We start from the raw sequence: 14,243 nt of genomic DNA on the forward strand, positions 1-14,243 counted from the left end.
CCCCCCCCCCTCTGGGCTGTTGTGGATTTGCTCCATGTGACAAAGAGAAGCCACCTACCTACTGCGCTTGATCCAACCTTACCGAGTCCGAGGAAGGGGGACAGACAGGACAGAGGAGGGGGGCAAGTGGAACTGTGGAACTGTGGGAAGTGGGACAGTGCAGCGCTGACAGGCAGAGAGAGAGAGAGAGGGCGGTAGGGGCGGGGCCGGTGCACTCTCGTGGACCGACAAACACACGACGGACGGCGCTCCGGTTGCTACGGAGACTGCCCCGTCGCTAGAGAGATCACTGCCGATTGGGTTGATGATGATGATGATGATGATAGGAGACTACTGTAACACGCTGTTAGAAAGCAGAGTTGTTGCAGCCCTCCCCCGACACCACCCTGAGCAGAACAGGTGTATAGTGGAAAAGTTCTGTCATTTCTTTCCTTATTTCACTCCACTGAAAAAAACATTTTAATACTACTCTCATGTCTTTCCCCTTTGGCTACCCTTTGATCAAGTATTGATTGTGGGCAGCAGCGGCTAAAAAAAGTCCCTGTATGTGAATATTTAGCGTTTACATCCATGTATCCTCAGTTGATGTGAGTCTAGAAATAAGTGACTACTTAAAATAATTCTGAAAGTTCGTAGTCAATGACAGAAGTCTTCCATTATACCTCACAGCTCCAGCCCCTCCCCCATGATCAGACAGTGGTGGACTGAGAAAAGAGATCATGCCTGCTCCCCTGTCCCTCAGACTGTAGTGGTTGTCTTTTAAGTGGTCAGCGGGCTCAAAGCCCCCCTGCTGACTGTCTCATCCCACAACCACAGCGCCACACTCTGGGCTGGCCCACTAGGGGGCTCCCTCATTTCAACAAAAGGGACCACAACCCTTTGGCCAGGAAGATCCGTGAACTGCCAGTAACATGTGGCCCTACAGAGGACAGCGAGGGGTGTGTGGTGTGTGTAGGAGTGTATGTATATGCAGTCATAAAGAGAAACTGAGTTTTTTTGACAGGTTTTTGAGCAGGTATATGAGAGGTGGTGCATTCAGATACAACACAAAAGAAAATTACATCTTTTTTTGCTTCATTGTTCAAAAATATATGCATGTGCACCAGCAACTTTACTTTTTCACATAAGCCTCTTCCTCGTATTTGGATGGATGGCTACAAATTAGAACTTGAAGGTTCCTTCAATGTTTCTCAACTGGGACTCGTGTACAGAAAACATTTTTAGCCATCATCATTTTCAGAACTTATAACAATCACAAACAGTAATTGTCAGTGTCTCCTAAATTTGTGGTAAATATGTAGTTTGCAATTTCTCTATCAGGCTCAGGATTTTAGACAAAATGCTCCTCCACCGCGACATAAAGCAAATCTGCATCTGTTCATTCAATTCACATCTTTCCACTGACTTTTGCAATGTGTTGTGCTGCTTTTTTGTGCTTTATCTGAATGCAATTTGGGGCTATACATGTCTGACAGAAGATCTAATAAAATAAAATCTGTGTATCTGACGTGCATGTCTGTGTTCGTGTTTCTCAGTACCTATATTAACCGGCCACTGCTCCAGGTCCACCTGAACCAGCAAGAATGCATTCACATAAGTAGAGCACAGCTAAACATTTCACAAAGGGTGGAAGATGAGGGGCTTTACCCAGCGCCTGGATAATGGACCGGCTCACGTGGCACGGCGCATGTAGTGAGTAACGGCGCCAGCCGTGCGTCACTATGATGGCAGAGCTACGGCTGGTCCGACACCTATCCTCACTACCCTCTGGGAAATGCTTCAAAGTCCTCTACCTAACGAATGCAGGCAAGACATTCGCATTTCCCACCAAGCGGTCAGATTCCCTTTTGACAAAATGAGACGCTACCGAGTTACAAACCCGCCCAGAGGTGCTGCTGGGGTGCGAGCAAAGTCCCGTCCCTCAGGGTTGCACAGGTAATTAAAAACAAAACCACCAATTTCTCAACTCAGTACCCGACTTCCACCCAAGGCAGCCCTGGCTGGCAGCCAGACTGCACCTGGGTGGCAGGTGCGTGAAAACGGCCAATCATCTTAAAAGCAATCAGCAACAATCTACGAACGGGAGAGGGATAGCATAACTTTTCCCCCAATCCCCCAAAACACATAGCCACATCCAGAGAAAGAGAAGAATGAATACACTCCTTTGCAGTAAAAATCATCTGGTGGCAACAGTTAGATATTAACTAAAGATATGCACGCGTACACAATCACCAAAGGCACATTCACAAACAGTTAAAAGGCACACAAAGAAGTACACCGTGAAAACTGAAACTGTTACAAAAGACATGCCTCATTCCAAAAACTAAAGTGCTGAAGTTTTCACAGAAAAGAAAATGGATTGATGGACAAAAATAAAAAAGGAGGAGAGGAGGGAAGGATGTTATCGTGTTTCATTTACTTACCCAGAGATCTGGATGTCCCCCTCTATCCCTCCATCTCTCTCTGTCTCTGCTTTTGTCTGGTAACCTCATTGAGCCATATAAAAGAAGTAGACGTAACCTCCGGGTCAGTGCCTTAAACCTGCATTCTAACGGCCAGCAGGGGGCGTTAAGAAGGGCATAAAGAAGTCAGATTGTATAGAAGTCTATGAGATAATTACCCTACTTTTCACTTGATTTATTAGCTCACTAAATAAATACTTAATTTATGGTCTCAATCACTAGTTTCAAGTCTTCTTCAATACAGCATGATGTTCATTTAGTAAATTATGGTCCACTTTAGAGTAAAATAGATGATAAAGCAAAGTACACTTTAGGGCGTGGCTACCTTCTGATTGACAAGTCGCTAACACAGCAACCTGCTCCAACTTCTTGTCCAAATATGGTCACTTCTGGTTCCAAAAAGCCAAATGGCGACCGCCAAAATGCCATACCCGAGGGTTCAAAATGGTAGTCCACAAACCAATGGGTGATGTCACAGTGGCTACGTCCACTTCTTTTATACAGTCTATGGGTAAACCTGTGATGGTGTATGAGCTGTGTGTGTGTGTGTGTCTTCTCTGTTTGTCTATTTGTGGTCATTGCAACAGCTGACTTAAGTAAAATAATATTTTCTAGTGCTCTCTTGACACACTGAACCTGCATGTATGTATGTATGTGTGTAGAGACAGAGGGTGGAAGGGTGCCATCTAGGTGGGGGTGTCAGCAGTTGGCATCAAGGGGCAATGCTAGGAAAGGTACCCACCTGATGAAGTCCCCGTTGGGGTCGGTGCGGCGTCCGAAGCCCACGGGGCAGTAGCAGTGGAAAAACTGCTGGAAAAATGAACTGCAGGACAGCCACATCCAGCTGCCTGCGTTCACGCTCCAGTCTGCATCGAGAAGCAACTCCTCAAAGACCTGCAACACAAAGACAATACATTATCCAAATGTTTGTTTTAAACTTGATGCAGAGGTTTAATGGGTCTAATAGAGACCTTTCAGGGGACACATCACAAAGGCTGTGAATTTCTAGGCTCTTAATGAAATGTTGGGAAATTATGCATGACTTTGTTTCATCTGGAAATTAAAAATTAAAAACAGGCCTAAATTTGTCTGCTGGTGTTTGTTTAAAAAGAGGAATTTCCATTAAAATATAGTGTGACACAAGTAGACTACATCACTCATTACTCCAGATGTCTAATCTTATCTAATCTGTTGCTAAGGAAGAGATCTTCAAATGAAAGCTCCAGAACAGCTGCAGATCGGACCTAGTAGTGAGACTGGTTTGTGAACGTCAATCCTAAAATAAGATGACTTTGCTGAATAATTCTTTTTGCATTCTTTAAGACGACATCTTCACTCCATCCCTCCGCACCACCTTGTAGTGCAAATTCCTGCATCCTCACCTTCATCCCTTCCTCCCAGCTGATCCACAGGTCCCCCCTGGTGAGGAAGCACGCTACTGCATGTCTGGCCAGGTGATGGATCCAGCCTTCCTGCCTCAGCTGTGTCATGATGGCGTCTATCCAGGGGAAACCTGTCTTAGCCTCGGCCCACTTGGCAAGTGCTTCGGGATTTTTGTCCCAGGGGATGCGGACGCAGATGGGGTTCCCTTCCATTTTGTCGAAGCGTGGATTGTTGGTTGCTGCGGTGTAGAAGAACTCCCGCCACAGTAACTGACCATACAGCGAGAGCGGAGGGGAGCTGTTCTTTTTCACCTGGATACAAATAAACACAGAAATAAGAGAAAATATTAGGCCAAAAACACTTCAGGGAATTTCCAGACAATATCATCATAATAATTTGTTAAGAATTTGGTATACAAACATGCTAGCTGAGCTGTGGGATTTTGGGAGTTTTCATGAAGCAGCATTTCCTCAAACAACCGTCTCTAAATTTTATATTTAGTGTCGTGCATATGACTTGAATTATGGTCCAGTAGAATGAATTTGTCTAGGGAATTTTAACCTCCTGTCGTCTTTATTTCACTGTGCTTGTGTCCAAAGCTACTTGATATCCTGTGCAAGCCCAAATATGAAATGAATGAATGAATGAATGAATGAATGAATGAATGAATAAATAAATAAATAAAAGTCCTTATCCAAAGGAAAAATTATGTCTTTAAGCAATCCTTATATCACTAAACAAACAAATAAAAATATAGATGGACGAAACTCTTAAAATACTTTCAGTCTAAAATATTCAGTGACATTTTTCACAGGATCTTTAACTGGATGTTTAAAAAGCTGCTGAATTCTATGTTGCTGTATGCTGACCTTGCGGTAGAGGTCTGTGAGCTTGAAGTAGAAAAGGCGACAGGAGAGGCAGCCGAAGCGCAGGTAGGGGCTGAGGCCTGTTGGGCTGGCCAGCAGCGAGTTGGCGTTCATCCTGGGACGCTCGAAATTAGCCACCCACGCCTGGACAAAGACAGACAGAAATACAGAGAAGAAGGGAGCAATTGGTGAATAGAAGAGATGCAGGACACAATGGATATAATTTGATACTAGAATAAAACTGATGAATGTTTCTGAATATAAACATATGATATTGGCTCCATATTAAATGTCAGATATTATTAATGGTCAAATCTGGAGTGAAAAAAATACTCAGTTGGTCTAAAATGTTTCACAGTTCAAGAAAAGGAAAATAATAAAAATATTCTCAAAATGATATATTATTATACAGTATATATTTTAATGTATTTCATTTAAGAGTTTTAGTGTCTCAAATTGCCCAAACAGGAAGTGCAGTACTGACTTTTCTCTCCAGGTGGCGCTCTATCCTTGTCAGAGCCTCAGTCTCTCCTCCCGGCCACACGGCTGACGGCAGGCCCTCGATGTCAAAGCCTGAAATCATTCATCCCAATCACCTTCCTGGTTTACAAACACTGTTGAACTGGTAATGCTGGATGACTCAACAACCCTTCACTGATGCCACTTGCATTAAATAAAAATTAAAACAACAGGTAGTTTGAGTCAGGCAGTTAGCATGCATTTAAACCTGCTAATAGTTCCTACAAAGCATGACTATGGTCTTTCTAATACATGGATGGATGGAACTTATGTATCATTTGTACACTTGTGTAGTGTACAGAGGGTTCAAGGAATCAAAAAGGTGTGCGAGTTTGTGCACAGAGATCAATATATATGAGGCTAAAGATAGGAGCTGCACAGTCCCACAGTGTCAGCTTTCCATACCTCATTAAAATTGATTTAGGAGGGTGAAAAGAGAAATTACATCGAAATGTATTCTTAAATTGTTTTCAAAGAGCAACATGACACTAAAACAACTTTTAAGATAATAAATTAAGTGTATAATCATTTTATTATCAGTTTATCTTAATCCTGTTCTAGGAGATTATTTTCAGAATATAGATAGATTTCAGAATAAATCCTGTAATCATATCCTGTAGACCTCAAAAAGATCTGGTCTGGTCTTCAATCTGGGATATCTCTCTCTCTCTGTATAGAGATATATCTCTCTAAACTAATTCTGGGCAGGCTTTCTTAATGCAATGGCTAACAGGTGACCCAAAAAGTTAATTAGGGACACTGGGTGCAGGTGTGAGCAGCAGATGAATGGAAAGTGGCCTGTGAATGGAAACCAGACATCTTGACTGATTAACTGTAAGAGGTTTAACATGTTACCTGCCTAATTTAGGGGACAAATGACAGCTTGCGTGGAATAAACTGTCCTCAAACAAAGGAACCAGGAATCAGACACCAGCACTGACGGTTTTAGAGCGTTAACCTTAAATATCTTAAAGTAGCTGCACACGTGTAGTTGACCGATGGCTACAGTGCAGTTAATTGTATGAATGGAATGTAACCTTTCGTGAATGGAAAGCAGACATCTGGATAGAAACAGAAAGAAGGGGAACGTGACACCTGATTAATCCAATAGTGAGGCTTTAAATAGAGAAACTGGACTGACCGTTTAAGAGGGTTTAATGAGCATACAGTGTGTATCGTGGAAGAGATTTTAATTTTGTTGAGGTCTTAATCAATCATAGATTAAAAAAATATTTGATCAGATTTTAGACATCACATAATGCATTACTTGTAATAAAAATTTCTAGTCTTTCAATGACAATTTCTAATTTAAGGCCAAGGGTTAGTTTTTTTTATTTTTATTTAGAGAAACAGGGACAACGTACAATAAACATTAACCTCAAAGGGGAAGATGCATTGTACCGGGTTTTAGCTCAAGAGCTAATTTTCACCCGTAGTCCCTGGACAGGCTGATGTTAAGTTAAGTTAGTGGGTTATTTAGCCCAACTCTGCTAAGACAACAAAGCATTTTAGATGTTTGGTTTACCGTATTGGCCTGAATATTATTATTATATTTTTAAAAATGGAGGGTTGTATTATGTTTGACAACTGGATGATGTACAACATCAAATATTGTTTCTGACAACACTGGTGCATCATGGGTCATCTATAACCTTAGTGTTGCTAGGCTAACGAGTGTCTTCAAGTCTGTTTATAGTGTGTCTTTTAGAGTTAGTCAGGCCTAAAAGGTGTTTAGGAAATCCAGTTTAACCTACAGAGTTTGTGACGGATCTTTTAAGAGGTTTTGGACTAGGACTAATTGTATCTTGGTGAAACATTCCCAACAGTATTAGTCTTAAAAGGGTCTCTTCAAAAATTAGAAACAAAAAAAATGGTGGCCAATATGGTATTTTGTTGAATGGAAATAAAACGTTTTGTAGAATGTGGGTATCAAAGGATTTCGATGCTCTAACGAGACCCTAACATTTTCTAGGAAATTTATTTGGTTAGACTTGTGCCATCTATAACTAAATGTGGTGGTTTGGGTATGATAAGACAGCATCTTTTTCCTTATTCTTGGGCCTTGATTTTGTATTTAACTAAAATGTTTCCAGTGCTGAAAGATGCGAGTCCATCTTCCACACAGCATTGCTGAGGGTGTTGGTAGCCATATTTCTATTTTTGGGGTTGGTATATTCTCCTGCTGCCTACACACCTAAACGTCCTTGTTAAAAGCTTGTAAAGTAACTCCTGCTTATCTTAGTGCAGGGGTGTGTATGTTTTCTTACCCAGCTCTTCCAAGGACGGGACCCCGTACTTGTCTCCGTGGTCTTCGGAGACGGGGGTGACGCAGCGACCCATCAGGGTGTCCGACAGCGTCTCCACAGGCATCTCAGGAGGATCCAGCCGACTGATCAGGGTCTGGAAACGCTTGTAGGTGAGAGGAGGCTGACTGCCATTCAGCTCTATGATCCTGGAGAAGGGAAGAGAGAGAGAATGGTCAAATGTTTTAAATCTAAAATTAAATCTACTTTTTGCACAAGTAAAACAGAAACTACCAAATTTTGTCTTGGTGACGATGGAGCAGAAGTCAACATTTATCTTGGACCAGGTGGTTAATTTAAACTGAGAAACTGATTTTGCATTTGAATGCCACTGGCTAATCCAGAAGTACTGTAACAGATGTGCTTTTCTCAGCCTAAAATAAGTTTAAATAAAGATAAAGATAAGTCTGTTATTGTCAAAAGGGAGATCACTTATTGTTGCATTAAGAAATTCATAGTAAAATAGGTGAATAATAAATAAAAGCGCACTAAAACTATTATTTTTACAACCATTCATCACAGTTCTGTCACAAAGGTGTCAATGGATGATTTTGATTTCCTTTGTTTTTCTGCATGGACTCAAGATGGCACTGCTGACCACAGTGTTTGTGTGTGTTTCTTTGTATTTTCCCCTCACTTTTCCAGGTCGTAGAGCGTGTGTGATATCTTGACGATGACCTCCACCCCTGCCTCCATGGCCAGCTTCTTGATGGCAGCGTCTCTCTCCTTGCCGAAAGGCTCAGAATCATACTCAAAGGTCAGCCGAGAGATCTTCCACTCCTGAGACAGAGAGAGAAATTACAGTTTGTCCATCACAATATCCAAGAGCCCAAGGTGGCATCTTCAAGTGTTTGTTTATCTGACCAACAGTCCAAAACCCAACAATATTCAATTCACAATAAGACACCAAGTTGTGTCTGTTTGAGGAGCTGCAAACAGCAACTCTTTGGCATATTTTGCTTGATAATTCACTATAAATGAGATTATTGGAGCTGCTGTCAATTTCCTGTCGATGCTGACCTTAAAGAGCCGTGGGAACACGTTGGCTGGTTGGCCCCTGATGACAAAAAGGCGCGAGTTGAGCTTTCGAAGGCTAGCGTCCAGATCCTCCAGACACTGGAGGAGAAACCTGAAGAGGGAAGACAAAGAGGAGGTAGAGAAAGTTGATGTCACACTGTAAAAACTTTGACATCTAAAGAAAACCAACTTTGTTTGTATGGTAACATGAACTAGTTAAAAATAACCTGTGATAGGGGTGTGTGTGTGTGTGTGTGTTTCGGGCTTTATGACGCACACGACCACCAAGCGAGAACTGATTTCCTTCACTGTCAAACACAACCCTTTGAAGCTTTAATGGATCAATGTACATAAGAAATAAAACTCCCTCTGTGCGTCTCCCTCGCTGAAAATAAAGATAAAAATGAAAACGTCTATCATTTGATGGGTCATCTTTGCCAACTCTTTACTGTACACTAGCATTTCCATTAGTGCAATCCCAGGCTGAACATGTGCTCTGATCAAAAGTGTTTTATTTTCAGTGAATCACGATTGTCCTTCTGAAGCAGACGAGTGACGACACTTACTGATAAGAACAAAAACAGTCAATCAGTGATACATGTATTCAAAAATCAAAAGAATGCCTCAAATATTGTCTCCCCAGAGCCAGACTTCGGTTTCCCTTTTTGAATGAAACATAACCTTGATCGCAATATAACAGCCCAAATTACCATAATGAATAAGGACATGAAATAGTCACCTGGAAGGAGGATGACCTTTATAAAAACAAAAATATAAAAACGGTGGGTGAGCTTATGTTTAGACACAAAACACTACAAACCAAAAGGTTAAAAGAGAGATTTGGTGTTTCTGCATGAAGGTCGTTTGTGACGCACACTTGCATCTGTTCCTCAGACGGGCCAATCACAGCTTCTGGTCAGGAATTTTTAAAGAGTAGTTTCTGACGCTGACAGATGATGCTGACAGCAACCCCTGATCTCTTTATGCAGCCGTGCAGTGAATGTGTGTAGGTGGAGTAAGTGCCTTCTTCAATGGTACAACAAAGGGTGGAGGCTCATTCTTCCAAGGGTTTCGTCTGAGATAAAAACTTTTGCTCCTTTTCTATCTTAAAGCAACTGTTGTTGTTAATAAGGCAATGGAAGGAGACAGGGTGCTTCCTGTCCTGCTAGTTAGAAAGACTACTCTGACGGCAGACTGCCTGGTATTACATCCAAATTTCCAAACACACTGCCAAACTGTGTTTGGAAAATGGTGAGCGAGTGTGCGAGTGTGCGATCACTTCACTTGTGGAAATTTTGATTCATCACTGAGGCAGGCTGAACGAAGAATTTCTTCGCTTTCAAATGCTCTATGCTCTTAAACAATAAAAAAGCTTTTCAGTACTTTAAACTGACCATACAGTGGATCTATTACCATGGTTACCACTGTTTTTTTAATCTTTGATCCATCCACACGTGTACAGAGGGATAAAATGTAATCCCTTGAGGGTCAAGGTACAACAATATAAATAACCATTACAACAAAACTAGAATGAAGTGGCACATGTGTAAGATGTGCAACAGTATCTGTACAAGACAGTGAGGCACAAAAGGTCACAATGCGGTGGTGTAAAGTTCCTAAATGCTGTACATTTCAGTGAACAGAGTTCAGCCTGTACAAAACTTACAGTTTCAGGAGTTTGAATAAAAACAAGTAAAAGAAAGCACGTGAGCTTATTTGCATTACTTTCTTGTCTCCATTTGGATTGCTTTTTACAAAGTTTTGAATGGTTTAGTACCTTCATACTTAGTTCACAGACTATCCTTTTAAAGTCCCATCTGCTACTCAGGTTATTGAGCTCTACAGCACTCAACAGTTAAGACACACACACACACACACACACACACACACACACAGTTTGTTGCAGGTTTGAGTATAGGATTTTTGCTTGTATTGAAGTTGTTTTACAACGTGGTAAACTAATTAAAATGTCACAGTAATACAACACAGCAAAATACTATAAATGCAGTAAAAAATATCACATATCTTTTTGTCTAAATATCACAAAAAGATTCAAACTGATGTTAGAACTCAAGATACTTTTATGAAGCTAATAATCACTGTATAGCATCTCTCTCAACATTTCCATCACTATAGCACATCTGCTACCACAACCTCCATATTCGGCCTGGTAACCGGCATCACTTCATCAAACTGATGAGCACCAGCCATCTAGACTGTGTTGTGTTTGACCCACAGTCCTGATCATTAACAGAATCTGGCGGGATCACACACAAAGCAGACAGTCTGCAGGCCGAGCAGACAGCCACACGATGTTCCGCTTACTTCTGTTCCCTCCTGTCTGACCCCGTTAGCCTGATCATTAAACCAGAGGAGGGCCTGCTCTCAGGCAAAGCTCCATTTGCTCCCAATCTGCAAACAGACGGGCGGAGCTGGGCAGCAAGGTCGCACACACTTGAGGCACGTGTCTGCTTATGCATGAGCTGGACAGAGTTGTGAAGCCTGTGCAGGGGCTTCTGGATCTGACCGTCTGGGTTGGAGTAGCTCAGACTGCAGCTCCAATTTGGGTTTCTGCTGCAAATTTCAGATGGTAATTCTACTTTAGGCTTTTAATTTAAAGTAAATAAGCTCATGATACATGCAGGCTACGCACACATGTGGTAAACAAGACAAACTATTATAGGGAAATAATGGATTTTTTAACCACACATGCAAGCTAGCTGGAAAACTCAAAGCTGACATATGAGGGTACCTGAACTTATTGTCTGCAAAATGTAAAACTCTGTAGGGAAAAACATCTGGTTGCAAGGCTTAAATAATTTTGCTTTTTACGACAAGCTGCAACAATATTACTGCCTGTAGATCATTTGAGTAATTTCATGCTGAGGCAGGCATGAGTCAAAGATCAGATCAAATAAAAATGGTTTTGCGGTTACACCACTCATATTTTCCAAACGCCTCCGTCTTGATATTGTAGTCAAACCAACACGATGGAAAGCATCGTGTACATTGTGCATTTCTGTGATTTTAGTCACACAGTCATCAACAGTTAGTCCAGACGTATCGTATCTCATCACTTTCTTTTGGCTACGCTCCTACCTCAGCGGACAAAAAACAAATAATTCTGGGTGACAAGCTTTTAGCCGTTATGTGTGCATGCGCACCTGAGCATGCACGTGAACCCTTGCCAGCAGTGGAAAAGCATGCATTATGTGTGTGTCTGTGCACATGTGTGAGAATTAGTGCGTGCTTCTGAATTTGTGAGCCTTTGTGTTGCTGGGTAAACCACTTCCTCTTGCTGTACCTGGCTGCCTGTTTTTGTGCGTGGTCATAAATCAATCCTTATATAAATGCTCTGGCCTACATCTGTGGTACACACATACACATATACTCAGCACTACAAAACAATCCCTAAGCCTAGTAGCCTCATTCCCAGCCACGAGAGCACACACACCAGCCCGCGCTCACACGCACACATTCATTTCCTGGAGACTAACCACTAATACCTTACCGTAAACCAATTCTTACAACTGAAATGTTTCTATGACCTTTGAGTGTGAGAACCCTCTAAAGTCAACTTAGGTGTTATGTGCTTTTTAATAGAAATTGCTTTCTCTCCCATGATGCACCAAACCTTTTACAACAAGGAAAGAAAAAAAAAAAACACCTGGAAACTGCTAACAACAATTTTGAATGGGTCCATTTCATTGTTCCTGCATGAATAATTGTTGTCGAATTGTATTTTTCAAAAGGGCAGGGCAGCAGCTGGTAGAGAAATATCTGATGACGAGTGCGTGTTTTAGAAGATAATGAATGACGACGTGTTTAATTCATAAACAGATGTCATGTATGGTGTTTTATCTTTAAATCTCAAGTGTTTTCCTGCATGTATCTGTTGGGAGGAGGCCACACGGGAGGGCCTGCCCAGAAGTAGGTCATGATCACATAACCACTTACAAGTTTCATGCACTGGCCCACTAACCTACATCTGATGCACAGACTATTTTCACATTTTCCCTGGAATAAAAATCAATCAATTACCCCATCTTTTATTGGTTTTCGCACCAGAGCGCAATATCCTTACCTACCATTCCAAGGTTATATCTCGCCATGGTGGAGACACAGACTATATCTTAATCTGTTGTCTGCTCACTGTGGCCATGGCTCCCTCGGTCATTAAAATACATAAATCAACTAAAATCATCCTAATGAAGATGTTTTTAAAATATTTTATTGGTCTAATTTGCCTAATCTTTATAGTTGAGGTAGAAACTAGAGTTATATATATCTGCCAGGCTGATATACTGTAAATGGGGGGCAGATAAATCAATCCCATAATGGACAAAAAAAATTGCAGCACAGAAATGCCAAACTATGTTTGAAGTAATTTAGAAACAGTTTTACCATTACATAGTTTGTACACCAGAGAGCACTGACAAGTTGATTTTTCAACTGTAGTTTACACGAGAACACCACACACTTCTCGTGAGTGGTGGTATTGAGTTTGAAAGACTTGCTATAGCGGCTTAAGGCTCTAATTAAGGGAGTTTATTGTGAGTTGTCGGTTATCATTTTACTTAGTTACAATAGAATTTGCAAGAACAGCAGTAAGCAAGAACAAGGCCCAAAAAAGTAAGTCAAGAGCAGTAATAATATCTGTAATAAATACAATGGTTTCTATGTTTGTCTGGAAGTACTGAACACTGATGAGGATAAATGAGTAAACAAGAAAGACCCTGAACTTCTTGGTGACTACAGCATACACTACTGTACTGTATGGTGTTACTCAATATTAGTTTTCCATTCATAAGATTGGATGGACCCTGGATGGTTTTAATCCCAAGAGACCTACAAGACACTTCAAGTCCCAGTTTATGGTGAAAATAATTATTCTAATCGGATGATGGTCTTCCACAAACGGACCTGCAGGTGTAAGAGCAGCTGGACAGGATTTAGTGTCACTGTCTGAGCCTGTATTGGCTTTTAGTGCTGCAGACATCTGTTTGGTTTACCTCAACTGCATAACCTGACATGTTCAATGATTTTTTAAAGAATTTTAAAAATGCTATCATCTCCCAGTGTGCATAACAGAGGGACATGAGAATATCATACGTTTTGTGTGTGTCTTGTGCAGTGACCTCAATTTTGTTGAATTTGTCTTAATTTACCTCAGTGCATCATCTTGTGACCCGTTACGCAGCTTTTGAGCTTCTGCAGATAAAAAAGGGGTTGTTGTAGCCTTGAGTCTGACAGCAATGTTTTTGTTGCACATCACTGGCCTGGCCTAGATAAGTGGCACACATTCTGCAATTTATTCCCCATTTCAATTGTGAAATAAGGTGATTACTTTTCTTCTAAAAGGTGAGGAAATTATATTTTAAATTAAAGTCAAGATCCCAAAGTCTACAAAGACTCCAAATAAGGCAAATATGGGTCCACAATTTCCTAATAATATCCTTGGATGTTTTCTAGTTATAACTATTTTACATGCTACTAATTTTAGGGCAGTTAATGGACAGTTATTTTAGAAAGAGTTTAGTTCATTTTAATTTTAGTTCATGTTAATAAGCACATTCACACTCAATTAGGGATGCACTGAAATGAACATTCTTGGCCGAAGCCAAAACCGAATATAATGAAAAACTTTTCCAAATACTGAACAAGGTATTTCACTTTTTTTGTTCCCCCAATTT

At 41.0% G+C, this 14,243-nt stretch overlaps 1 protein-coding gene across 1 annotated transcript in view; it reads right to left on the minus strand.

Annotated features, from left to right (window-relative positions):
* The window catches only part of LOC123974996 (cryptochrome-1-like), a 28,020-nt gene that overhangs the window by 7,548 nt on the left and 6,229 nt on the right, over positions 1-14,243 (minus strand). Inside the window, exons 3-9 of the mRNA XM_046056088.1 lie at positions 8,554-8,662; positions 8,171-8,313; positions 7,498-7,682; positions 5,196-5,284; positions 4,715-4,855; positions 3,845-4,156; positions 3,205-3,356 (exon numbers count right to left, since the gene is read on the minus strand). Of these exons, the coding sequence (XP_045912044.1) occupies positions 3,205-3,356; positions 3,845-4,156; positions 4,715-4,855; positions 5,196-5,284; positions 7,498-7,682; positions 8,171-8,313; positions 8,554-8,662 (1,131 nt within the window). The remainder of the gene's footprint in view (positions 1-3,204; positions 3,357-3,844; positions 4,157-4,714; positions 4,856-5,195; positions 5,285-7,497; positions 7,683-8,170; positions 8,314-8,553; positions 8,663-14,243) is intronic.

This window comes from Micropterus dolomieu, linkage group LG08 (assembly GCF_021292245.1).
Source record: "Micropterus dolomieu isolate WLL.071019.BEF.003 ecotype Adirondacks linkage group LG08, ASM2129224v1, whole genome shotgun sequence".
Lineage (NCBI taxonomy): Eukaryota > Metazoa > Chordata > Actinopteri > Centrarchiformes > Centrarchidae > Micropterus > Micropterus dolomieu.